Consider the following 27998-nt stretch of genomic DNA (forward strand, 5'->3'; position numbering starts at 1 on the left):
AATGAAATGCAAATAAGAAAACTCTCATGTCAAATACAAGGATATAACCAATGGGAATAAAGTAGTTGAGTGAATAAACTCATTTAATGGCATTAACTATTTTTTCAATTACAGTACCGTTGCTACAGTATCAACTACAACATTAAGCAGAATCCCCCATGTATCCTCAGTTGTCGTGTGTTGGATATCTTGTATCTAATGCAACCTAGTAGTGACTAATTGTTACGCCAACATTAAATATACCATTAAACGTTCTAGGTTCCCTTTACCCTACAGGTGAATCCTTATATTTAGTTCATCACTAATTTTAAATCAAATATGGTCCTATTCAAATTGAGATTAACTCAACTTGGGAAACCCAATCTAAAACCAAGTATTGTCTTAATGAGATCCACTAAGTCAAACCTTTTTTAGGCTCATCCTTAGCTAGTATCCCCAAATGGGTGGTTAACCGAAATAAGAAATTAAAATAAAAACAATTAAAACAAAATGCAATAGCAAACACAGAACAACATGCATATGTCAGTCCAATATCCATTAGGATCGTTTATCACTCAACCATAATAGAATTTAATTCATAATTTGCGATAGAAGAAAAAATAAAAGAGTTTCATCCATCCAATACATCGTCATGAATAAATAGAAAAAAGAAAAGAATAAGAAGAACTGATTTTCAATTTATCTCTACGATTTCTCCTCAAGGACAGCCTTTAATCTCTCTCTTGATTTTTGTTTTTCTTGTTGTTTCTTTGCGGTTTATCCTTTTAGGTGACAGCTCTTTTTTTTTCTTTCCAAGCGTGCTCTTTTTATAACTTGGAATTAAGGCAACCAGAAGTCTAAGGCGCCTATCTTCCATTTTTGAAAACTCTAAATTCTAATCTTTTAGTTGATGCGTGCGAAATCTTCTCTGTCATTGCTCCAGGATTGCTACAGCAATGATGCTACTGCATATTACTTGTTTCAATTCTTTTGTGGCCAAGTTCTTTCATTGTCTCTACAAGTCTGTTGCGGCATCATTTCTTCCTTGAAATTTAAGCTTCCAGCCACCTATAATTATGCATATGATCTAGCACACAAATTATTCTAAATCAAACTAAATTTATTAAAAATAAAATGGATGTTCATGCAAAATATAACTAAAATGCAATAAAAACACATCATTTACTCTCTAAATATTACTTATTTAAATCTAAAAGTGTCATGGTAACTCTCATTTCATAGAGTTATCAATAAGTATCAAAGTAATTAAAGTCATCTTGTTGCTTATATCCTTTAATTACAAGTCTAGTTTGTATTGATCCATCAACTTTCATTTTCCCATTAAAATCCACTTGGATCCTAGAGGTTTGCATCTTAGAGAAAGATCTTGTAACTCCCAGGCATGATTTTGTAGGATGGATTCAATTTCACTATTGATAACATCTTTCCACAAAGTGCCTTCCGATTAACTTACAGCTTCCATGAAGTTTTTTGGTTTACTCTCCAGGAAAAAGATAAGAAAATCTAGACCAAAAAAAATTTTTATTCTAGCTCTTTCACTACGTCTGGGCTCAAAATGAACCTCTTGTTCTGTACCTTAAATTTCTTCTTGTTTTTTTTTCTTCACTATATTCAATGATAGCCCCATGTGTTTGTTTAATCAAACTCTAATCTTCCTTCAATTTAGAGGGAAATACATGTTCAAGAAAAGATTCATTTATGGATTCCATCATCATATTCTTGTGAATATCTAGAATACTCAACTTATACACAAGAAATCTAAGGCACTAGTAGTTATGTCATAATTAATGAAAATACAGTCCTATCTTCACCTTCTTTGGTTGAGGAATGACGATTTTAGCAAGACAGCCCCACAACCACAAGTATTTGTAGGAAGGTACTCTACCTTTCCATACTTTGTAAGGGGCTTTCTCTGTTCCCTTTGGAGATGCCTTATTTAAAGGTAATTGGCTAATAAAACAACTTCCCCCCATATTTTGAAGTAGTTTAGAGCTTATTAACATTACTTATATCATTTCCTTCATGATAAGATTTTTTCAGCTAATTAGATTGAGTTGAATAAGGAGCTGTAGTATGATGTATAATTCCTTATTGTTCACAAAGTGACTTAAATAGAGCAACTTACTCACCACTTTTATTAGTTCTCAAGTCCTTAGTTTTCTTATCTAATTGATACTTAACTTCATTTTTATAAAGCATAAATGGTGACTGAAAATAAAAGTCGACAGCCTTGGATGGTGGCCAATGCTGGGCTGACGTTTTTGTTTCTTTTTTTTTATAAAGCCAAACGGAAAAATCAAAACGGGGAAAATAAAAGGTTTGGCCATAGACAGAGTTAGATTGGTAAAACCAGGGTTTTAGTTCTGATACCAAGAGGATGCAATGGAAGTTTAATGTTCAAAATATTTTGTTGATTCTAGAGAATACCAGAATAAAAAAATTAAACTAAATTCATGTTGATTCAAAAGAATACCGCGAATTTAGGGGCTAAGACTCATTGATTCCGCATAATATCAAGAATTAACTGAACATAAATACTCACACAAAGATTTGAAAATTGAAAATATTATTGAACTCGAATCTCGAGTTTATTCCAAGAAATAATCAATAACAAATAATCAAGGCCTTCTTGTAAAGCTACAAAAGATACTTATTTATACTAACTACGACTTATCTTAATTTGACTAGAAAACCTACCTTAACAATACTCATACCTAAATTATGAATACAACTTAAATAAACTATGCCTAAACAATGAAACTCTAAATAGGAAACCAAATCAAAATAGAATACAAATTAATTAAACCATTCCTAAATATTATAAATTTCAATCTAATTAGGATTTCTTCAGTTTCTTGCTCTGTATTAAGTGTCAATTATTTATCAATCACCATTCACGATGGAAATTCGCCAAGCAGCCCTTGAAATTAACTTCAGCATCCTTTAGTTTATACAATATTGGGGCACCTCCGACACCGCTGAGTATGTTAAGTTGTATTGGGATCAAATTCTCATAAAAGAAATCAGAGAAAAGGTCATGTGCCATATGTTTACACACATTCTCACGGGCCTGGCCAAGTCTTGGTTTCGATCTCTGAAACTAGGAATTATAGCTAGCATTGATAAGTTATTTTCTGAATTTCTGCTACGCCTCTCACCAAGAGAAGTTTTTCTCCAAGCTGACCTTCATAAAAGAATATGACACTAAATCGCTAGGCTTCTTTGTCAACCACCAAGAGGCTCTCTACACTGGTGCTTTGTACTTATAGGCTATCTTGACTTAGTGTTGGCATAGAGTTTATCTAAGTTATTAAGTGGACGATCTTGCCACGTTGTCGACAGAAGTATTATTATCATTTGGCACAACGAGTACTTGACACCACACTTAGCAAAAGATCATTACCCTCTGGTATACTAAGCACTTGATACCAAATTTATTAGAGTGAGGATTATGATTAGTGAAAATCTCGCTCATAAATTAATTGGAACTAAAAAGGAATATTAAGCACATAGTGAGTTGTTGAGTATGAATTTAGAGACTCAAGTATCGCTAAAAAATCTTAGTACTACTAAAAAATAATCTCCATTTAATTTACATACATGCTTAATAAAATTAACCCTACACATAATTAAATCTACCTCCTTGTGGGATCAACACTTATCACCATAAATCTATATTACAATAAATTCATGTGCGTACGAGTACAATAGAATTTTCACAGCAAATACTTTAGAATAATATCTAGTTTAATGTACCTTAGAAGTTTTACAAAGCTAGACTTAGCTTATATAGGAAGCAAACTTGTTAGATATATTAAAAATTCAGGGGCTGATCACTGGAAAACTTTAGTAATATAACTTCTGTACTTACATTATACTCATAATTGTGGGTTGCACAATACTAGATATGCAACTGTACTAGAAGGGTATACTAATGTAAATTGGATATCTAATGAGAAAAACGTAAATTCTACTAATGGCTACGTGTTAACACTGGCAGGTGCTACCATTTTATGGAAATCATCTAAAAAGACAATGATTGACAAGTCAACAATAAATTCTGAATTCGTTGCATTAGACAAATGTGGTAAAATGGTAGAATGGCTGCACAATTTCTTAGCAGGTATTCCAAAATAGCCAAAGTCTATACCAGTATTTTGCATACATTATGATAGTAAATTTGTAATTGAAAGGGTGCATAGCAATATGTATATTGACAAGTCTTGACATACATGTTGTAGACATAACACCATTAGACAACTACTCTTTGTTGAAGTTATTTATACTGACTATGTAATGTTAAGAGATAACAATATAGATCTATTAACCAAAAGGTTAAGCAAAGAGTTAGTAGAAAAATCATCGAGGGAAAAAGGACTAAAGACTATTGAAGAAAAAGTTTATTTTATAAAGGAAAACCCAACATAGCTTACTAGAGATACCAAAAACTAGGTTCAAATGGACAATCTAATTGTAAAATACCTTGTTCATCATTGTGGAGGTTACTTTCCTATCCATTTCTATAATAAAAATAGTGATGCCCTATAGGAAGAAAAGAATAAGTTATGCTTTTAATGATTTCTTATGTGTTAGGAATCCAAGCAAAGCAAAGTGGACTACTTTTGATTAAGAAATTAACTACACAAGAGATAAGTAGGGTCACTTCAAATGGAGATGTTAAGGGCTCAATTCTTAGAAACTCTTGGAGAACCAAGCAACTGTCTAGGGTCAAAATGAACACAATCATGATAATTCGATAGTGTTAGGAAAAATTCTTGTGTGATAAATTTCAAGACATTGCGTCTACTAGTTAGTCAATAAAGTAAATAAATATCACAAGGAAAGGTTCAAAGGTTGAGACCTACTGATCCTATGCAAGCTTTGATCCATTAAATTCTATCACCATAATCAAATGATCTTGATGTTAAAACAATCATTTTTGTGTCTCCTGCCAATTTTTATTCATGTGGGGGATTGTTAGAAGAATAGCATAAAGTAGTTATTTTCAGGCCAATTTTAAGCAAAATGAATATTGGAACTATATACTTAGTTACTTACAATGATTTGAAATCTCCTCCATGAGCTCTTCGCAACGAATCATAGAATGTTGAAATTGGTCGCTTTGGTGAATGACAAATTCAATCTCAAAGAGCACCCATTAGTGTGAAAAAAATTGAAGAAAAATCCCACTTAGGGTTTTAACGAACTAATGCCCTCTCTTGAAACCTATTAATTGGTTTTCAAGTTCATTTGCAAAATACACTAAAATCCAAGCAATTTTCTACTCTTCTCTCTTCAGCAATTCCATTGTATCTTTAAGTTTCAGTGTGATAGAGTTCAAACATTTGTTTAAAGTTTGTATGAATAGTAAAGTTGTCTTGCCAACACTATTCAGATCTATTGTATCTTGAGAGATAGATAACAATATAATTCTAGCACCACTATGAAGGTGGCAGATATGTTTTAAGGACACTATATCTTTACAGAGCTCAGCTTAGTGCTTTTTTTGTCATATTACATATTGTTGAATGATATGTTATAATTTTGTTGTTTCAATTTATTTATTGTTATTATTATTATTATAAACTTGTGATAAGTATGTAAACTTATGTGCACTAGAAAGGTTCTGTCACAAAGGCTATCTATGTTACCTAAGGAGTTTTGGTTTTAAGTGGGACCATTGTGACCCCTCCAGTCTTTCTTAGGAACCTGACTAGTGTATATTTACATACAAAGTTTGTGGCCTTATATCACTTGCTAATTTACTATAATATGCAAACAAATATTTAGGAACATGAACTAAAAAAATGTGAAAGAATATCGATTTATATGATTGGCCAAAATTTGGACATGCATTCCATGTGTTAAAAGACGTAAAGAACTTTTGACATGTATTTAAAAATTAAAATAGAAGAATCCATGTTACATAAAAATTAAAATAGAAGAATCTATGTACTTATCCTTAAAAGATAAAATGGTTGAAACAAGTACCCGAAGTACTAAATTAAATGATTTGCACCTTACATATTCTTGATAAAGCCATAATCGAACTTGTGTATACTATAGCAACCTAAAGTATAATCATTTGGGTGAAAATTTATTACAAGTGGGATATTTCATTATCCATTTTACTACGTGATTTTATTAAAAATTAAAATTAAATTCGTAATCCTTACAAAATATGTTGATGATATAAAAATGGAAAAGACTCTCAAAGAGCTTATGATTTTATTTCTTTTAAAAATGAAATTCAAGATAAAAGATCTTGAAATGACAGAATTTCCTTCAACTTTTGTATTGAAATTTACTAAATGGAATGCTGCTAGTATAAAACTACTAGAAGATTTCGTATTCAAATTTGTTCTATTTTAAAATAAGTTGTATGCAACTTGGTCCCAAAGAACCATTTTTTTTTCTAACTTGTGCCTACAATGGCATTGGAAAATTGCATATATTCAAATTAAATTATGTTCAACATAAACTTGAAAATGTAAAGTAGTGTGAAAAGCATATTACACTCTCCTTGGATATGGGTGTTAAAGCTTAGTTTTATTTATGAGATGAAAAAATTATAAAGATATATACATGGTGATATTCTTCAATCAAAATGATGGTTTTATGTTAAGAATTCAAGCTTTTAAAAGATGGGGTTGATCTTATAGATTGTTTGACCAAAGTATTACAACAAAATATGATTGATCATTGAAGTAGCTATGTCACTTTGAGGGGAAGTGTGCTTATTGAAGGGAGTTATTGATATGGAGGGCTAAATGCATTATACTCATTTTCCTTTCGTTTTTGTCCCATCGTATTTTTCTACTAAGATTTTAATGACGCAATTTAGACCTCCTTAAGATACAAATGAGTATTATACTATTTTTTCTTCACTAGTGTTTTTTTCATAGGATTTTTACTAGCAAAAGTTTTAATGAGGCATATTCTTTATAGGATAAACATTCAACGGGTGTGTCATGAATTCTATCATTTATGTGGGTATTTATCAAAGCAACCTTTAATCTTTTTATAACTCTCATTATCTCTGTAATTTGAGGATTGTTATTTCTTATAATGGTGATGTATTACTTACTATTTTGTGGTTGTATCACTATAAAAGTAGACATTTACGCCTTATTTGTTGGTATTTGAGATGAATAAAATTCCTCCCTAAACGTTGTCTCTTTTATTTGCTTTCTGTCTTTCTCTTGCTATATTGTTGTGTTTGATACATAATTTAACATATAATTTATTATTTAACTATTTATTTTAATATAATGTATTAGGAAAAGGGACAGTTATACCCTGAAAGTTTTAGACAATAGTCATGTAGACCCCAAGTTTTTAATAAGGATACCAAGACCCAGTTTTGATCATAATACCATTTAGCTCCATTAACTTTAAAAATTTGATTCCAATTTTTTATAATAAATAGGATTATAGTATTAAAATAAATGTAATAATAATATACATTTTAAAATAATTTCAATATTTGAAAAGTTATTTCAATACTTTACAATCTACTAGAGATATTTTATTATATTAAACTAAATTTTATAATAAATAGAAAACTAATATTAAAAATATATATAAATTTAAAATATTTTGAATATTATATAAAATAATTTTAGTATTATTAATACGTAAGATAGATTTTATTAATCGTAAAATCTATTTAATTCAAAATTTTATTTAAAATCTTCATGACAAATACAAATATATTATTAAAATAAATATAATAATTTATATTTTAAAAATATTCTATATATTAAAAATATATTAACATTACTAGTCTACCAGACAAATTAAATTATGATAAATTATATTTGTATTTATTAAATACACAAAAGCTCTTTCTTTCAAGTGTATGTACATGGAAACCTCCAAATATATATCCAAACATTTCACCTGATAAATGCAGAGCCATCTAAAAATTGTCTAAACAAAGAGCAGAAAAATTAGAGAAATAGTGTGGACCACATCCGTAGTAACTTTCATTGCAGTAGACAGACAAATTGAAACTACTGAGAACCAAAGGGCATTTATTATGCATTGGAAAGCTTCAGATATGCTTCAGCAAGTGCGGTTTGTATTGCTGCCCCAAGTACATCCTCGTCAAGAAAAAAGTGAGAGGAGTGGTGGGAGTGAATTGAACCTGATTGGTGTCAAAAATTGAATGTTTATTAAGGGATACAAATGTTATTTTTTTTATTAATGTAATTTATATTTGTAATTGTGTAACGTATTGTGAATTTTTAATTATTTTTCTAAATATTTGATTTTGTGTATTTTTTATGTGTTTATTAGGTAAAAATAATAATTTCATGCAATTTGAGGCTCCGAAAAATATATGAATGTCGAATTTGGATTTCAGAAGTCCGAAAAATTATGTCATTATCGAGGTGGATCCAAGACTTTTGTTGTAAATTTTTACGTTTTTACCACAGTAAATGTGGTAATTGTAAAATTATAAGTTTTTATCATGTTAGGTATGGTAATTGTTAGTGGAATGTGTTGGATATGCTTGAGTGGATAAGTTAGGTTTATGTTTTATTAGTGGGATTATTAGTGGGACAAATGTAAGGTTAAAATATAATTAGATTTTTTTATTTGTGTGGTGAGGATTTACCATGTATTAGTATAAATAGAGGGGGGGTGAACACACCTCTCCACACCTTATCTTTTCTTCTTTCCCCCCAAATTCTTCTTCTCATCTCTCTTTGTAATTTATTTTCAATCAATAAAAATAGTTTTATTTCAATTTTCAAATTCCATTTTTAATTATGTGTTTTTCAATTTTAGTAATTTCCTTTATTAAAAAAAATGTTTAGCTAAATATTAATAGTTAGGGGAAGGTGAAACTCTTAGGAAATAAATATGATTTAATCAAATTCTATTTTTAATTTTATAAATTAAGTTATTTTCTATTTAATTTTATACATATTTTCTATTATGAAATTTTGATTTATTGTAGACAAACAAGGGAGTTTGGCACAATAAATTCTTTTTATCTTAATATAAGGTATGGTAAAATAGTATTTTGACTTGTTGTAGACAAATTAAATTTTACCGCAATGAATACTTAAATCATCATAAAATTAAAGGGAAAATAATAATAATTTATATAATTAATCTTTTGGGCAATAAATCTAAAACAAATGGCAAAAAGAATTTATTAAGTTTTATTTATAACTAAAAGTGAATTCACAACCCTAACTAATTCAATTTCATAGTTTTATTTAAATTAAGTTGTTTATATTTAAGTTTTATTTTCAAATTTTAGATAAAATAAAATAAACAAATTAAATCTTTTCTCTGTGGATCGACCTCGGACTCACCGAGATATATTATAATTAGGCACTCTTATACTTGAGAGTAAATCAAACACTTTTAAGTCGTGTCAAGTTTTTTGCGCCATTGATGGGGAGAGGTATTTATTTTGTTTTATTTTTCCTTTTATTTTTTGTACTTTTTGTGTAAATTTCCCCCTTTTCCTTTTCTTAAATTCTCTTCTACCCCCACATCTTTCATAATTGTAGTTTCACCCCAACAATTCTCGTTTCTTGCTCATTCTTCTCATAATTATGTTCTGACCCTAAAATCTTTCCGAATCTTCACTCTCATCCCACATGGCTAGGGATGGCAAATTAACCCGGACCTGGATCGGACCCGGACAAACCCAGATAATCCGATCCGGGTTTAACCCGCACCGAAAGGTAATACAATGCGGATCCGGAAATGATATTTTGAACCTGGATACATTCCGGGTCCGGATCCAGTTTTATCTTAACCCGGACCCGGATAATTTAAGTATAAAAGAAAAAAAAACCCCCCTAATGCCTTAAGTCTTAACCTACTACAGCCGCTTCTTTCTTCTCTAATTTCTCTTTCTTTCTTCTCCATCTTCTCTTTTCATTAAATCCACTGCAGCTGCTTTCTTTCTTCTCCAATTTCTCTTTCATTCACTCAAATGACTTGGAAAAATCTTTGTATTGAAAGGAAGACAAAGAGGAATGTGCCCATTAAGGCTGATCCTCATTTTTTATCACTCTTGTTGGTTTTTTATAGCTGTTTTCCGCCACTCCTGCTAGTTTTTTGTCACTAGAAACTGCCGAATCTCCACAGTAACTTTCTGGCGATGCTCTCCTCGACGCCAACGACAACACCAATGCCACTAAAAATCTGAAAACTCAGCAATCCTCCCTCAACATTCATTTAGCTATGGTTTCGGAATTTTGGTGATTTGAGATTTGGAGATTTGAGGAAGTAACATTGAGAGAAAAAAAAAATTGTAATAGATATCTGGGTTTGGAACCCGCAATCCGGAAACCCAGACCCGGAATTAAAATATTCAGGTTATATTTGGGTCCGGTATATCAAAATTGTCATCCGGGTCCGGAACCGGAAAGGCCGGACCCGGATTTTGCTATCCCTACACATGGCTCAATTTTAAACTTCTAAAAATTATGGTGTGGCCATAAAATATAAATAATTTGCAATAAGATCCCTAGACGAAATTTCTCACAGTAATTAGACTTGGACTTATTTGGACTTAATGTGGACCAAGCAAACTAACTACAAATTTTTTTAACAAACTAACTACTAATTTTTTTTATTTCAGTTATTTAATTTTCAGTTTTTTTATTTCCTTTTTTTTCTTTTTATTGGTGGGTTCAACCACCAAATTGTTATTTAATTTTAAATTATTAATTTTCTTTTGTACACTCATATTATTTGCATATTTAATTTTCATTTTTTTCTTTTTGCAATTTTCATTTAGTGTTTGTGTTACGAATTTGGTTGTTATCTTTGTGATATAATTATTGTATGAGACGTTGGTCTCGCACTTCAAGTGGCAGGTTAATTTGTAGATCTGAATCACCACCACCAAGCATGGACGAGATCCAAGATGAAAACAATTTAGACCAACTTAATCCTCTAATTGATCAGGGAGACAACCAATCTCAACATGATCATAATCAACCGAGAACTTTGAGAGACTACATGAATCCAACAAGAATTGGAGCACCGTCGTGTATAGTATTTCCTCCAGAAGCATCTCGATTTAACTTCAAACCAGGTATTATCCAACTTTTACCAACATTTCATGGTTTAGTATCTAAAAATCCATATTTGCATCTAAGAGATATCGAGGAAGTTTGTAATACATACACAGATCAAAATTGTAGCATGAACATAATTAGATTAAAGTTTTTTCCTTTTTCATTAAAAGATAAAGCTAAAACTTGGCTACAAAACCTTAGATCTGGATCAATAAGAACTTGGAATAACATGCAAGAACAGTTTTTGAAAAAATTCTTTCCACCTCATAGAACAAATTCTTTTAAAAGGTAAATTACTTCTTTTACTAAAAAAAATGGAGAAACATTATACCAATGTTGGCATAGGTTTAAAGAATTGCTTAACATATGTCCACACCATGGTTTTGAAACTTGGCGATTGGTCACTTATTTCTACGAGGGCTTAATACCACAAACTAGACACGTTGTAGAAATGATATGTAATGGTAAATTTAAAGATAAAAATCCTGAAGATGCACTAGATTACCTTGACCAACTAGCCGAAAATGCACAACATTGGGATACCGTTAGAAATTTTGAATTAACTAATAAACCACAACCATCTCCATCTAGTGGAGGAATCTACAACCTTAGGGAAGATCATGATTTATAAGAAAACTTTGCATCCCTAGTTAGGAAAGTTGAAGCTTTGGAAAATAAAAAAAGTGATCAAGTAAAATCTGTTCAAGAAATTGCATGTGATGTTTGTAGTTCTAATGATCATTTCATTCAAGATTGTCCCACTCTGCCTGCACTCAAAGAATGTTTGCATGATCAAGCTAATGCCATCAACACTTTTAACAAACCAAACCCATATTCACAAACTTATAATCCTAGTTGGAGAAATCATCCAAATTTTAGTTGGAGGAATAATAATAATGCACAATCTTCACAAGTATCACCTCCACAAAATTTTCAAAATACTCAACCTTTTGTATCATATGTTCCACCACCATGGAAAAATTTGGAAGGTACAATGCATTCATTCATTAGGAAGCAAGATGCTATTAACAATCAAAATGCACAAACCTTTTCTGATTTGAAAGATACTCTTGCTAAAATTGCTTATGCACTCACAATTCAAGAAAAAGGAAAATTTCCAGCTCAACAACAAACAAATCCTAAGATTCAAAATGCACCCATAGACCATGTTAAGTCAATTATAACTCTTCGTAGTGGTAAGGTTATTGATCGGCTTATTCCTTAACTTTGTGAAAATGAAAATTCAAAGGGTAAGGAAGAACTAGATAAACTTACACCTAGTGAAGAAATAACTAATGTTCCATCTGAACCACCATTTCAGCATGCATTAAATAAACCAAGGAAATCAAACCACTCTTCTGAAATTTATGAAATCTTTAAGCAAGTGAAAGTTAACATTCCTCTGTTAGATGCAATCAAGCAGGTACTTTCATATGCCAAATTTTTAAAGGACTTATGCATTGTTAAGAGGAAATTGAAGGTAAAAAAGAGTGCTTTCATGGCTGAACAGGTAAGTGCCATTCTGTCTACAAATAATAAGTTGAAGTATAAAGATCATGGTTGTCCTACTATTTCTTGTATTATTGGAGACCACAAAATTGAGCATGCTTTGTTAGACCTTGGTGCTAGTGTTAATTTGCTTCCACATTCAGTTTATCTTCAACTTAATATTGGTGAGTTAAAATCAACTTCAACTACACTTTTACTTGCCGATAGATCAGTTAAAATACCAAAAGGAATAGTGGAAGATGTTTTAGTACAAGTTGATAAATTCATATACCCTGTGGATTTTATTATTTTAGAAACTGAACCTGTTGTGAATAATTATAAACCAATTCCTGTAATTTTGGGTGCAGGAATGGTTTAATGAATTTTTCATTTGGAAATAGGACTCTCGAATTGAATGTTTTCAATATGTGTAGGCAACATAATGAGGAAAATGAGAATGAAGATGAAATTGATGAACAAAAGGAATTGCTTGAATCTTGTATAGATGAGAATATTCAAAAAAGGAGTTTTTCTGAACTTAGTGATATTTGTTTGGTTAATTCGAATGAATCAAATAAACAACTTGAACATGATACTTCTAATGTAAATTTGTTATTCAAAAAAGGGAGTTTTTTTTAACTTAGTGATATTTGTTTGGTTAATTCAATTGAATCAAATAAACAACTTGAACATGATACTTCTAATATAAATTTGTTATTCAAAAAGGGAGTTTTTCTAAACTTAGTGATATTGTTTGGTTAATTCGATTGAATCAAATAAACAACTTGAACATGATACTTCTAATATAAATTTGTTATTTGATTCTTGTCAGACTTTGCAAAGTGATGATGGGAAACCAAAATTGAGGAACTTGGAATCATTGAAAAGACTAAACAACAAGAAGCGCCTAAATTGGAATTGAAAAATTTGCCAAAGGGATTGAAGTATGCTTATCTTGGAGAAGAACAAACTTATCCTTCAACCTTATCAAGCGACCAAGAAGGTAAGTTACTATCTGTTCTTAAAAAGCATAAAAACGCAATTGGATGGACTTTAAATGACATTAAAGGTATTAATCCTTTAATTTGCACACATAGAATCAATTTGGAAGAAAATGATAAAACATGTCAACAACCTCAAAGAAAATTAAACCCACACATGAAAGAAGTAGTAAAAATAGAAGTTCTTAAGTTACTTGATGCAAGAATTATCTACCCTATCTCTGATAGTAAGTGGGTAAGTCCTACACAAATAGTGCCTAAAAAATTTGGAATCACTATAGTTAGAAATGAAAAAGATGAATTAATTCCAACATGAATTACGTCTAGTTGGCGCATGTGCATTGATTATAGGAAATTAAATAAAGCCACTAGAAAAGATCATTTTCCATTACCATTTCTTGATCAAATCTTAGAAAGAGTAGCTGGACATCCCTACTACTGCTTTTTATATGGATATTCAGGTTATTATCAAATTCCTATAGCACTTGAAGACCAAGAAAAAACCACATTTTCATGTCCCTTTGGAACATTTGCATTTAAAAGAATGTCATTTGGACTTTGTAATGCTCCTGCAACATTTTAAAAATGCATGCTAAGTATTTTTACTAATATGATTGAACATTATTTAGAGGTCTTTATGGATGATTTGACAGTGTTTAGGAATTCTTTTGATGATTGCCTTGATAATTCGGAAAACGTTTTAAAAAGATGTGTTGAAAAAGAACTCGTTTTAAATTGGGAAAAATGTCATCACATGGTTACTTCTGGAATTGTTTTGGGTTTTGTTGTATCTGTTAAAAGAATTGAAGTTGACAGCAAAAATTGAAGTCATATATAAATTGCCACAACCAAAAATAGTTAGAGATATGCGATCCTTTTTAGAACATGCAGGATTTTATAGGAGGTTTATAAAAAAATTTAGTGTCATATCTAAATCACTTTGTAGCCTCTTATTAAAAGATGCACCATTTGAATGGACTGATGATTGCCAAAAGTCTTTTGAGAAAATAATTTGCCTTTTGACATTTGCACCTATTATGCAATCTCCTGATTGGTCTTTGCCTTTTGAATTAATGTGTGATGCAAGTGACTTTGCTGTTGGTGTTGTTTTAGGACAAAAAAAGGATCGTAAGTCGTTTGTGATTTATTATGCGAGTAAGACTTTGGATAGTACTCAAATGAATTATTCTACAACTAAAAAAGAATTACTTGTTGTGGTGTATGCATTAAACAAATTTCGCTCATATTTGCTTAGATCTAAAACTGTTGTTTTTACTGATCACACTGCTGTGAGATACTTGATGACTAAACCACTTTGTAGCCTCTTATTAAAAGATGCACCATTTGAATGGACTGATGATTGCCAAAAGTCTTTTGAGAAAATAATTTGCCTTTTGACATCTGCACCTATTATGCAATCTCCTGATTGGTCTTTGCCTTTTGAATTAATCTGTGATGCAAGTGACTTTGCTGTTGGTGTTGTTTTAGGACAAAAAAAGGATCGTAAGTCGTTTGTGATTTATTATGCTAGTAAGACTTTGAATAGTACTCAAATGAATTATTCTACAACTAAAAAAGAATTACTTATTGTGGTGTATGCATTAAACAAATTTCGCTCATATTTGCTTGGTTCTAAAACTGTTGTTTTTACTGATCACATTGCTGTGAGATACTTGATGACTAAACAAGATGTCAAACCAAGCCTAATTCGTTGGATTTTGTTACTTCAAGAATTTGACCTCACCATCAAAGATAAAAAGGGTGCCGAAAATGTCATTGCTGATCATTTATCAAGACTCACATCTGAAATCTGCACTGATGTAACACCCATCAATGATTTCTTTCCCGATGAATTTTTATTATATGTTACTTCAATACCATGGTATGCTAACATTGTTAATTTCCTTGTTATAGGTAAAATGCCTTCGCAATGGAACACTCAGGAGAAGAAAAAAATTTTGGTTGAAGTAAAGAAATTTTATTGGAATGATCCTTACTTGTTCAAATATTGCCCTAATCAGATTTTTCGACGATGCATTCTTGATAATAAGGTAAGTAGTGTCATTAATTTTTGTCATTCTGAAGCATGTGGTGGACACTTTTCTTCAAGAAAAACTACGGCTAAAATTTTGCAATGTGGATTTTATTGGCCTGCCATATTCAAAGACACATATAAATTTTGCAAAACTTTTGAAAACTGTCAAAAATTAAGATCAATTAGTAAAAAAAACATGATGCCCTTAGATCCCACACTTGAGATTGAAATATTTTACTCTTGGGGAATTCATTTTATGGGTCCATTTCCACCATCTTTTGGATTTGTGTACATATTAGTTGCAGTTGATTATGTCTCAAAATGGATTGAAGCAATGTCTTGTCGAAATAATGATAGTAAAATTGTCGTTAAATTTTTAAGAGAAAACATTTTAAGTCGATTTGGAATTCCTCAAGCCATTATTAGTGATGGAGGTAGGCATTTTTGTAATAAGTCATTTGAGTTTTTAATGAAAAAATATGGAATTACTCATAAAAATGCTACCCCTTATCATCCTCAAACAAATGGTCAAGTTGAATTAGCAAATAGGGAGATAAAACAAATTTTAGAAAAAACAGTTAACCCAAACCGCAAAGATTGGTCTCTTCGATTGACTGATGCACATTGGGCATACTGTACTGCATTTAAAACGTCTTTAGGAATGTTACCTTGTCGGCTAGTTTATGGTAAACTCATTCACTTACATGTTGAACTTGGGCATAAATCATTTTGGGCTGTTAAAGCTTTTAATTCAAATTTGGATTATGTTGGTAATGTACGAAAATTGCAATTGAATAAACTTGAGGAATTAAGAAATGATGCATATGAAAATTCAAGAATTATTAAGGCAAGAACAAAAAATTTTCAAGATAAAAGAATTTTTCGAAAAACATTTGAAATTGGTCAAAAAGTGTTGCTTTATAATTCTCGTCTTCATTTGTTTTCAGGAAAGTTAAAATCAAAGTGCAGTGACCCATTTATTGTAAAAAATATATATCCACATGGGGCTGTAGAAATTGAGAATCCAAAAAATAGTGTCACATTTAAAGTTAACGGACAAAGAATAAAGCCCTATCTGGAAAACCAATCACGTGAACCAAGCACCGAAATAAATTTGAGTGACCCACAAACTCTTGATTAAGTTTTTAATGAGTATTTTAACTTTTCACTGTTATTTTCCCGTTTGAATTGTTTGACTGTCTTGAATGATACGCGTTGTGATGTTTCTTACTTAAGTGTGTTTAATAATTGTGTTTTCTTCATCATTATACATCATGAGTATCTCAATAAGGAAGATTTTGTTCACACGTCTTAAAAGACTTTTGCGAATAAGATTTCACTTGAGAAGATTGATACAGAGCTGTAAATTACATCCAATTTGGGAACGACAACCACCAGAATTAGTGGCCTACATTGAGGATCAAGAAAGACAACTAAGAACAATAGAGAGGTTAACTCAATGAGAGGACGAATGTAAGTTCATTTTCCTTTGTACATATTGTGTTTCTTTTTTGTTGTTCGCTTTCACGTTTAATCTGATTTTACAGATTTGATTTTGGTGTGTTTTGATTTATTTTCCCGTATAAATGGAGAATAACGGTACTCCGTGACTTCTTAAGTCGGTATCCTCAATTTCCCACAATAACTGGAATCTCAAAATCAAGCATGGAAGAAATACAACATAAATTGCATAAGCGTTTTTCTTCTCTCCCTCAAAATGCACTCAAAAAAATTTACAAAGCTCGTTGTGAAAGATTGCGTTTGTTAATGACAACGAAATTTCTTCTGATATTCGTTGGTTAATTGAAGCAAAGATCCAATTAGTTGGTGAGTTTCCTGATCCATTTATTTCTTACATGCCTGGTTTTGGTAAAAGCACATTTGCTAAAAAACGGAGAGCTAAAAGACTTGGCTCAGAATGTCATAATTGTGTGCGACTTAGTTGCAAACTAGAAGTTTGTAAATCTTTAGGAATGATTTCTAATAATCGAGAAGATAAAATTAAATTCGTCAAAGATGGCATAAGTAAAGAATCGTTGGATGATATCTTACGATCTCTTGAGACGCATCAAAACAGACATGTGCAATATGAGATACACAGGTTATGGAGACTATTCCAAAAACAATGTGCACAGTTTAGTCTTGGGAATCTAACTCAAAAAGACCTTATTTGCCAGTTTATAAGAAAGTTGGATGGGAAGCCTATCCTCAACCCATAAAGGGCGTTCAAGCCGTTACCAGACGTAAAACCAGAGAAAGATGTGAGCCACAATCACAACTACCAGTAAATATTCTTTTACTTTATTGTTCTTTTATCATTTGCATTATTGTATGGTGGGATTTTGTATCTAATCATTATTTGTTTTCTTTTACTTTTTTCTTTCTTTTCACTGTTTGCTTTTCTTTTTACTGTTTACTTTTGAATAATTGAGACATGAGCTTTATGCGTCATCTAACAAATACACCAACTCATTTATAGTTGTTTCTCATTTTGTTTGTCACTCAGATCTTTAAATAAGAGCTCTTTTTCCAACCACTCACAACTTATTTTTGAAGATTATTCTAATGGCAACATCTTCGAGTTCGTTCAAGCAGCTGTAGATCTTGGTCGTGCCATAACTTAGAGGAAACTGCACCTTGTATATGGAGGAGGTGACCACGGGTTATCAAAACTTGTCTCAGAATCTGTTTTTATTAGAGGAAACCAAGTACTAGGTATCATTCCACAAGCCTTAAAACCTCTAGGATGTAGGTTTGATGTACCAATTGGAGAAGAGTTAGTTATCTCAAGTATGCAAGAGTGAATAACTGAGATGTTAAATCATGCTGACGCTTTCATTTTCTTGCCAGGAGATCTTGCAACTTTAGAGGCATTGAGCCCATTTAAACTTCTATAAAAAACCCATCGGTTTACTAAATGTTAATAATTTTTTTGATGGGTTGCTCACATTCATTAACCATGCAATTAAGAATCATTTTATTCTAATCTCTGCGAAAAATCTCTTTGTTTGTGCTTCTACGGCTAACGAGTTACTTGATCTTTTACAAGCTTACAAACCAGAGCTAGATCCTAAGACCTTGGCATTGGAATGGTCGACTGATGATGGTAACCCTAGCCCTAGGAAGAAGTACAAGTTGGACTTATCTTTGGTTGTCACTATCTTCTCAAAGCTATGAGGTTATGTCTTTTAAACTCTACTTCTTTCCTTTAAGTCATTGAGGACAATGTCTTGTTCAGGTTGGGGGGAGGGAATAGTTGACAACTGTGGAATATAGCAAATCCTAGTAATGCTTTTGTCGAAGATGGCAGAATATGAGGTGTAGCGACTCTATAAACGCATCTTCAGTGGCTTGTTCAGGTGTGATCTTTCCTATTTCTTCTTTTATTTTTTTTTTTAATTTTTTTCCTTTTTGCATGCATATTTTTAAACTATGAATTATGTTTAGATTAGGTTGGAGGGAGGGTAGTTGACGTAAATTGTAAATAAGTGTGTTTATTTTTTTAAAAAAACCCAAAAAAAACAAAAACAACAATTTTTTTGTGTCTAGGATGGCTGTGTAAAGAGTCACAACTTTTGAGACGCATCCTAATAGTCTTGTTGTATTATATTTTTTATTTTAAAATTCATAATAAGTTGTTTTTGTCCCCTTTTCTTTGAATTACTCAAATTTGTGTACTCTCCTCTATTTAGTTATAAAGTTATTTTGTTGTTTACTCATTTAACAGGTATTATTAAATCATTCTTGACACACACTATGACACATACTAGTGGGTTGTAAGTTAAAATTTTTGTAGCATTTAGTTTTTTTAATTTATTCGGGATAATATCTAAAGTGGTAGAAAGTGTATATTGCAAAAAAAAAAAGGTAAAAAAAACAAAATTGAATGAGTTTAATTTTGTTATATCTAAAACCCGAGTAATTAAGTTCGTAGAGGTGTTTTAATACCTAGTGCCCTAAGGTCAACTGGTCTGGGAGTCACTGGTCTAAAGCTCGCTACATGGGTTATAAATATATTGTTTGCTTATTTATTAAAAACCCGAGTAATTAAGTTTGTATGGGTGTTTCAACACCTAGTGCCCTAAGGTCAACTAGTCTGGGAGTCACTGACCTAAAGCTCGCTACATGGGTTAAAAATGTAATTTTCAAAAAAAAGCTTGAATAATCTACTGCCTGAAGATAGAATTTCTAATGAGTTTTAGAACGAAAATGTTGTTTTCTTTTAATAAAACCCCATAAGTATTGTGTTAATCACTTGAGCACAAAAGAAGGTTTATGATATTCTGGATAATGAGTGGACAACCAAGAGTTTTAAAAAAAATTGAGAGTTTATTTATTTGGTAGTTTAGAGGATAGATGAACAACTATTAACTTGTATGTGAATTTTGTAAATCTTAATTTAATATAACGCTTTAATTGATAGGGGATAGCAATAAGCTAGTTGGGGGGTGTGATTAGTGTTAAAAATTGCATGTTTATTAAGGGATAAAAATGTTATTTTGTTTTATTAATGTAATTTATATTTGTAATTGTGTAACGTATTGTGAATTTCTAATTATTTTTCTAAATATTTGATTTTATGTATTTTTTGTGTGGTTATTAGGTAAAAATAATAATTTCATGCAATTTGAGGCTCCAAACAAATGTATGGATGTCAAATTTGGATTCCCGAAGTCCGAAAAATTATGTCATTATCGAGGAGGATCCAAGACTTTTGTTGTAAATTTTTACGTTTTTACCACGGTAAATGTGGTAATTGTAAAATTATAAGTTTTTATCATGTTAGGTATGTTAATTGTTAGTGGAATGTGTTGGATATGCTTGAGTGGATAAGTTAGGTTTATGTTTTATTAGTGGGATTATTAGTGGGACAAATGTAAGGTTAAGATGTAATTAGATTTTTTTTTTTTTTGGTTTAAACCACCCGATTTCCGGCGACCGCATTGGGCCCCGACTAATTCGGATTCGGGGTGTAGTCACAGTTAAGGCTCTTTACCCCTCCCAAATGGTGTGTTTAGTGGGGATCGAACCCGAGAGCTCTTCCCACTTACCCAGCCTGGGTTGCCAACTGAGCCACAACCGTTTGGTGATGTAATTAGATTTTTTTATTTGTATGGTGAGGATTTACCATGTTTTAGTATAAATAGAGGGGGGGTGAACACACCTCTCCACACCTTCTCTTCTCTTCTTTCCCCCCAAATTCTTCTTCTCATCTCTCTTTGTAATTTATTTTCAATCAATAAAATTAGTTTTATTTCAATTTTCAAATTCCATTTTTAATTATGTGTTTTTCAATTTTAGTAATTTCCTTTATTAAAAAATTTTTTAGCTAGATATTAATAGTTAGGGGAAGGTGAAACTTTTAAGAAATAAATATGATTTAATCAAATTCTATTTTTAATTTTATAAATTAAGTTATTTTCTATTTAATTTTATACATATTTTATATTATGAAATTTTGATTTATTGTAGACAAACAAGGGAGTTTGGCACAATAAATTCTTTTTATCTTAATATAAGGTATGGTAAAATAGTATTTTGACTTGTTGTAGACAAATTAAATTTTGCCACAATGAATACTTAAATCATCATAAAATTAAAGGGAAAATAATAATAATTTATATAATTAATCTTTTGGGCAATAAATCTAAAACAAATGGCAAAAAAAATTTATTAAGTTTTATTTACAACTAAAAGTGAATCCACAACCCTAATTAATTCAATTTCATAGTTTTATTTAAATTAAGTTGTTTATATTTAAGTTTTATTTTCAAATTTTAGATAAAATAAAATAAACAAATTAAATCTTTTCTCTGTGGATCAACCTCGGACTCACCAAGATATATTATAACTAGACACTCTTATACTTGAGAGTAAATCAAACACTTTTAAGTCGTGTAAGAACCCTTCTCATTTCTAATACCAATTTGAATCATGGCTCCAGGAATCAATTCTTGATAGAAGGCGAAGTCATCTCCTGACAAAAGCTTCTCGGCCACCTTCACATTCTCAGGACCAAGCAAAGATTTGCCAACCCTCTCTACAAGCAGATACAAGCTATCATTATCTAGAGCAGCAGGAATTAGTGGGAATTCTTCTACTTGGAAATCCACATAAGCATTGCATCTGTGTACAGCTGCCTGTTGTTTTACGACCTACAAACACCAATTGTGTAAATCAGTGACAATGAAGCTCAATGCAGCAAACATGACAGAAATGGAAAATTATGCCAACAATAAAGTACTAAGCAACTTATACATACTTGATAAACTCTCAGAAACATACAACTTTTCATCTTCAGATACTAAGGAATGCAGTATATGCCATTATTACTTGTGTGCTTTTATTCTACAGAACAACTACATTAGGGGTGTTGAGAGGTATTATTCCTACCTAATATATAATGGAGGTTAGAAGCGACATCCAGTATGATGCCTCTTGAAAAATGAAAAGCAAAGTAATGAAATATTACGTTGTGCAGCCTCTTTTGGAGCCGATACATGCCTTCAGTTGTAAGACTCCGCAAAGTACCTCCAAATTCAGCACGTGGCGAAATTACGTCCGCCGCACTCCCACCGTTGACATAAGTGACAGATAGGAGTCATAGGACCTTATCCAGAAACAAAGTATCAGAATTAAGTAACATCGGATGATTTGAGCAATTCAATCTTGAATAATTAAATAGCCAAGCAATGCAGAAATGACAAATATACAAGCCGAATTTGATGAAACTTCCTCTGCGAACTACTAATCATTGAATTTGGTGCTTCAGTGAAGTTCTGAGATAAAGGGAGTTTGAATCTAAGTTCTTGGAAGCTTGTCGTGAAACCTATTCATCACATAACTGCTATGCATCTCTAGCAAGATGGAGCCACAAGATCAGGAATAGATAGAAAACAGAGCATACTTGACTAGGGAGAGGATCAGAGTTGTTGCAATGCTAATATTGTTGTTGAAGTAGCTAGTATTGGTCCACTGTGGAATGGGGTTGGGCAGCGTGCCCAACTTTTCCCTCAATTTTTGCCTGGAAGAAGCATACAGCTGCTAAAAAGGGCCCCCGAAGGGTTGCTATGCTTCCTGTGGGTAAGCCATTATGGAAGTGAATTCAAATATTGCTTCAGTGTCCCCAAGAACATCTTCTTTTATTATGTATGAAACATCAGCACCTTCCTCCTCAGCAGGTTAGAAAATAAGTTTCACGGTTCCCTTCCAACACAAAAATGACAGAAACTTAAGCACATTACTGAACTAGAGATTAGTTTGGATTTAAAATACTAAATCAGTATGATTAAATAGAATGGAACTAAACTATACATTATTAACGCTCTTCCTCGAATCCCAAACACAAATGACTAGGCAATCATGTTGAATTATTATTTAAGAACAAAACTGTCTTATGAAAATAAATTTCATGACAGCTTGATCAGAAACAATAGTATATAAAAGATTTCTAGCTGCTGCAAATAGGGGGGAAAAAAACTTCAGCTGATCCTTACGTCGATGAAGCAACTTGGCTTCGCCAAGAAGCATGGTGGTGGGGGCATCATGTCCACATGCATGCATTTTGCCATCAATTTTGCTCTTATGCTCCCAGTTCACGAGCTCCTATACATTCAACATCATCCATAGGTCATCCATAGGCAACAGCATACACAACTATTAAATATACTCAAATTAATTCTTAAAAGAGACCAATGAAAGAGGTGACAAAATACTTACTTGTAAAGGAAGGGCATCCATGTCAGCTCAAAGAGCTATAAAGGGATGCGAACCAGAACCAATTTTTGCCACAATACCAGTTTTGACAAGCGGGCATGAATAAGTGATGCCAAGTTTGTCGAGTTCACTGCGAATGAGAGCATTTGTGTTGTGCACTTCGAATCGAAGTTCTGGGTTTTCATGAATTTGTCACCTTATAGAGATCAACCAATTTTTATCTCGTTCAGTTTCTATTAAAATTTGATCTGCAAAAGCTTCATCCAAACTGTACGGACGTCTGTGCAATGATATGCAAGTGAAAGAAGCAAAATAAACAGCAAAGGGGCGATTAAAGGAAAACCCATTTTCCATTTTTTAGTAGTTGAAAATGAAGCAAGGATTGGATTTCTGCTAATGCTGCTAAAGGAAAAAATTTGTGCCTGTTGACTCGCCAAGAAGTAGTTGAGATTATCTTTTGTGGATGAGCGGATCAACTGTAAAATGAAAGAAACGAGAAAGGGAGATGCTTAAAAAACTACTAAAAAATCCTTGCACTTGTTTTGATAATAAAGGAGAAAGTGGTTATCAGAACAAAAGCACTACTTACAATTCTAGTCCTCCCCCAAGTTTAAAATACAAGATGTCTTGATGCTCATGTTATGAGTCTTGTCCATCTCCAACACTTGTGAACTTTGTTTTTGCGGGCAAGTTAAAAATCTACGCCTCCATGCATTTACAATATTACAAAGTTAAAAATGATTTGAGAACGGGGATTAAAATTTGCCATTTCTTACAAATTTTACTGCACATTGAAATGTTGGTGCTCATTCAGATATGTTTCTGCAAGATTAGTGTACAATGCCGCTCCAATTGGCAGGACATCCTCATCAAGAAAGAAGTATGGGGAGTGCGGAGGGTGAATTGAACCCTTTTCCTCATTTCTAATTCCAATGCTAAGCATGACTCCAGGGATCAGTTGCTGATAAAAGGCAAAGTCCTCCCCAGCCATAACCTTCTTGGCCTCACCTACATTCTTGGGACCAAGCAAAGATTTGCCAACCCTCTCGACAAGCAGATGCAAGCTATCATCGTTCACAGTAGCAGGATATGGTGGGTGCTCTTCCTCTTTCAGGTCAATAAATGCATTACAACTGTGTACAGCTGCCTGCTGCTTCACAACCTATCAAACTACTTACAGTTATTAAGGACTGCCAAAATAACTTCCTCTTTCAGTTCAATATTATTCATGAAATATGACTATTCAAAGAGTTCAATTTAAGATGATGAACTTCTATGAAATGAAAATGACAGCGGAGAAAATGAAGCACCAAGAATTTTCAAAAGTACTACCTGAACTGAAGACTTAACTGATAATTGAATTGTGAACTCCTAATAATTTTACTTCAGAAAATAGCATGACACCACAACCAGCAAAATTACTAGCATGTTTCTATTCAACATGAAGAACAAAGTGAGCACTGTGATTCCTTTTTTGAAACCAAGATGAGAAATTAAGTAATGTTGTATACCTCCTTCAGCCTTTTTTGGAGTTGATACAAGCCCTCAGTTGTAAGACTCCTCAAAGTGCCTCCAAATTCAACAAACGGTGGAATTATATTAAATGCAGTTCCCCCTCTAACATAAGTAACAGACAACACCTTCAGCCAAAGACAAACTAGTATTAAGTCACAAAATGATATATTCACTTCAAGTCTTTCTATGCATTCATTCATGCAGTTAAAATTCCAGTAAAAATTATTAAGAGTGAAATGGAGAATTCTTCATGCTTTCAATGGCAAAAGTTCGCAGGTTTCAGAATAAATTGATAAAAGGAGACTGAGACATACTAGACTTTGGAGGGGATCTGCTTCTCTTGAAATAAGTTGCTGCAATGCCAATATCACAGATGAAGCAGTAAGTATAGGATCGATTGTTGAATGGGGCATTGCAGCATGTCCGCCTCTTCCCTCTACTTTAACATTAAAAACAGATGTAGCAGCCAAGTGTGGCCCAGAAATTGATGCTATACTTCCTGTAGGTATTCCTACGTCAATATGCATTCCAAATATTGCTTCAGAGTCACCAAGAGCGCCTTCTTTTATCATGTGAAAGGCACCTGCACCTCCCTCCTCAGCAGGTTGGAAAAGAATTCTCACAGTTCCCTTTCAACGCAAATCAAGTAAAATTGTGCAAATTAGATCAGATTGAAAATAAAGTTCCAAATCAATATGACTGAAAACATTAGGGGGAGGATGAACCCAGACGCAAAATAGCTTGAAAGGGATGGGGAAGCACATCATCAAACATATGCATAATAGATGCAATTTATTCATGGGTACAGGAAGATGAATGGATTAACTTAAATATACCACTTAAACCCCACAACTCAAATGCAAAATCATCATCAAAGTAAAAAGTAAATATAAATAAACTTAAGATGACCTTCCTTAAATGTTATCAATAACAGATAATTAATCAAATTTAGCTACATTTGGGACAAAAATAGATTTGCCCCATTAATAAATTCTGTTCTACTGTTTTAATAAATGGTTTTTGCCCAGTCTTTCCTTGTTGTTTCCATTATAAACAAAGCTAGGGGGATTCCAGAATTACCAAGCAGTCTTTGAAACTATTACTCATCGTTGATTCCTTTAAGTACCACAGAGTTAGTGATAACAGCTGAAGGAATCATCTAGCACCCAATAAATTCAAAGATGTGTCCATCCATGGTACTTAGCACTATCCCATTCTTCGAATAAAATGGAACAAAATCATCTTAGTACTCATCAGCAACAGTCATATTAATTAACTATATGAGAACAAAATTCTTGGGAAAAAAACTCCATAATTAGAAAATATCAGCACCAGTCAAATAAGCACTCAACTAACCTTAAGTTTATCTTTACGTTGATGAATCAACTTGGCAGCACCAAGAAGCATGGTGGTGTGGACGTCATGTCCACATGCGTGCATTTTGCCATCAATTTTGCTCTTATGCTCCCATTCCACGAGCTCCTAAACATCAGCAACAACATAGTTGCTTTCCATATATTCATTCATTGATATTAATTTAGTAAATTAGAGATAGTAGCAAACTTACTTGCAAAGGGAGAGCATCCATGTCAGCTCTCAACACGACGACAGGGCGAGAACCAGAGCCAATCTGTGCTACAATGCCTGTTTTGGCGACTGGGTATGCATAAGGGATTCCAAGTTTATCAAGTTCTCTGCGAATGAGGGCACTTGTGTTGTGTTCTTCGAATTGCAGTTCCGGGTTTTCATGGATTTGTCTTCTTACAGAGACTAGCCAATCTTTATCTTGTTGAGCTGATATCATAACTTGATTTGTAAGTATTTCATCAACTGCTGTGGTCGTAGTGAGATAAGTGATCGGTAGTAGAAGAAGCAAAAAGGCAATCGCCATCTCAATAACAATCCGTTGGCTCAGGATCCCGTAATTATTTATGGGTCGTATATGGATAGGCGGGTTTTATATGAATCTTACCTATTGTAGGTATCATATTTGGGATAAGAAAATGCTATTTACCTTAGTCAAACCCCAAAACCAATAAACGGTGCTGTTTCAATCTTTTTTTTTCTTTTTTCTTTTGCTTTTATTCTCCCTAAAACGACATCATTTTAGCTTGGTTAAGTCAGCAACAACAGCCCCAAAATGCTCGTTGCCCCAAATTGCTCTCTCTCCTCTTCGTCTTACTCTCACCACAGCCTTCTATTTCTATGTAAAACCACTGCTTTCTTCCCCTTCATTTCACAACTGGTATCATTATCATTGATAAATGATACTTGCATGAAAACCTAGTTAGTAGTTTAATGAGATGTTAGCATTACATGTGTATTTTATCTGAGTTTTTCTCACTCTATGCAAAAAGAGCTTGGGCTACGAGAACCATCTGAAATGCCCAAGCAGATCATAGGTGAAACTAATGGACAAGTAAATTCTGGAAGCATAGTACAACAACTATAATCAAAATGTAGTATCACTATTCTTAGAAGCAAGAACAATCTGTTAGGTATTTGCTGACTAAGTCTTAACAAATTATCCCTTTAGTTTCTGAGTTTGTTAGTTCGTGTTGAATAAACCTTGGTTTGCAGGGTGAAGATTTGTTTTTAAATTGTTCTTCCTTAATCTTAGCACTTTGGATCATTCCTATTTGTAATGGTTGTATAAAAGGCTCAGTTCAGTGTTCAATAAACAAGCTTTTACAGCTACCAAGTTTTGTTGCTCTTTGCATTTGAGTTCTAACTTAAGCTCACAGTGGTATTAGAGCTTCACAAAGGGGCTGGATTGTAAAAGAGTGTGAGTAAAACACTGTGAGAAGAGTGAAAGAGAGATGGCTACCGAAGCTAGCAACTTTACACAACCAAGCATTCCCAAGTTTGATGGAGATTACGATCACTGGAGCATGCTGATGGAAAACCTTTTGAGATCGAAAGAATATTAGAGCATCGTCGAAACAGGTTACAGTGAGCCTGCTAAAGGAGAGACATTGACGGCTACACAAAGGAAAAACTTGGAGGATTTAAAGCTAAAAGACCTAAAGTTAAAAAATTATCTCTTCTCAGCAATTGACAAGCCAATGCTGAAGACCATCACTCAGAAGAGCACATCCAAGCAGTTGTGGGATTCAATGAAGAGAAAATATCAAGGAAACATCAAAGTACAACGTGCTCAACTTCAAACTCTCGCAGAGAATTGAG

The 27998-nt window shown here is 32.5% G+C and overlaps 1 protein-coding gene and 1 pseudogene across 2 annotated transcripts; both read right to left on the reverse strand.

Annotated features, from left to right (window-relative positions):
- Positions 1-21469: 21469 nt before the first annotated feature.
- Positions 21470-23321, reverse strand: LOC18049354 (annotated as a pseudogene).
- LOC18049667 (IAA-amino acid hydrolase ILR1-like 3) lies at positions 23020-26796 on the reverse strand. 2 transcript variants are annotated; one of them, XR_002906613.1, is made up of 7 exons: positions 26380-26796; positions 26169-26294; positions 25127-25441; positions 24809-24937; positions 23887-24459; positions 23301-23773; positions 23020-23186 (listed from the first exon to the last, which is right to left on the reverse strand). XR_002906613.1 is itself a non-coding variant. In XM_006441214.2 (5 exons), the coding sequence occupies exons 1-5, from the start codon at positions 26701-26703 to the stop codon at positions 24079-24081; spliced, it is 1275 nt and encodes a 424-aa protein (XP_006441277.1). In that variant the 5' UTR covers positions 26704-26796; the 3' UTR covers positions 23810-24078. The 2 variants fall into 2 exon arrangements, 1 of the variants encoding a protein (XP_006441277.1); XM_006441214.2 differs by lacking the exons at positions 23020-23186; positions 23301-23773 and having other exon boundaries at positions 23810-24459.
- Positions 26797-27998: the final 1202 nt, after the last annotated feature.

This window comes from Citrus clementina, unplaced genomic scaffold, assembly GCF_000493195.1.
Source record: "Citrus clementina cultivar Clemenules unplaced genomic scaffold, Citrus_clementina_v1.0 scaffold_3, whole genome shotgun sequence".
NCBI lineage: Eukaryota > Viridiplantae > Streptophyta > Magnoliopsida > Sapindales > Rutaceae > Citrus > Citrus x clementina.

Coding starts and splice junctions, on each gene's coding strand:
- LOC18049667 (XM_006441214.2), bottom strand. CDS start 26,703: ATGGCGATTGCCTTTTTGCTTCTTCTACTACCGATCACTTATCTCACT. Junction 25,442..26,168: donor AACGTAAAGATAAACTTAAG/GTTAGTTGAGTG, acceptor TTGCGTTGAAAG/GGAACTGTGAGAATTCTTTT. Junction 24,938..25,126: donor CAGATCCCCTCCAAAGTCTA/GTATGTCTCAGT, acceptor CTTTGGCTGAAG/GTGTTGTCTGTTACTTATGT.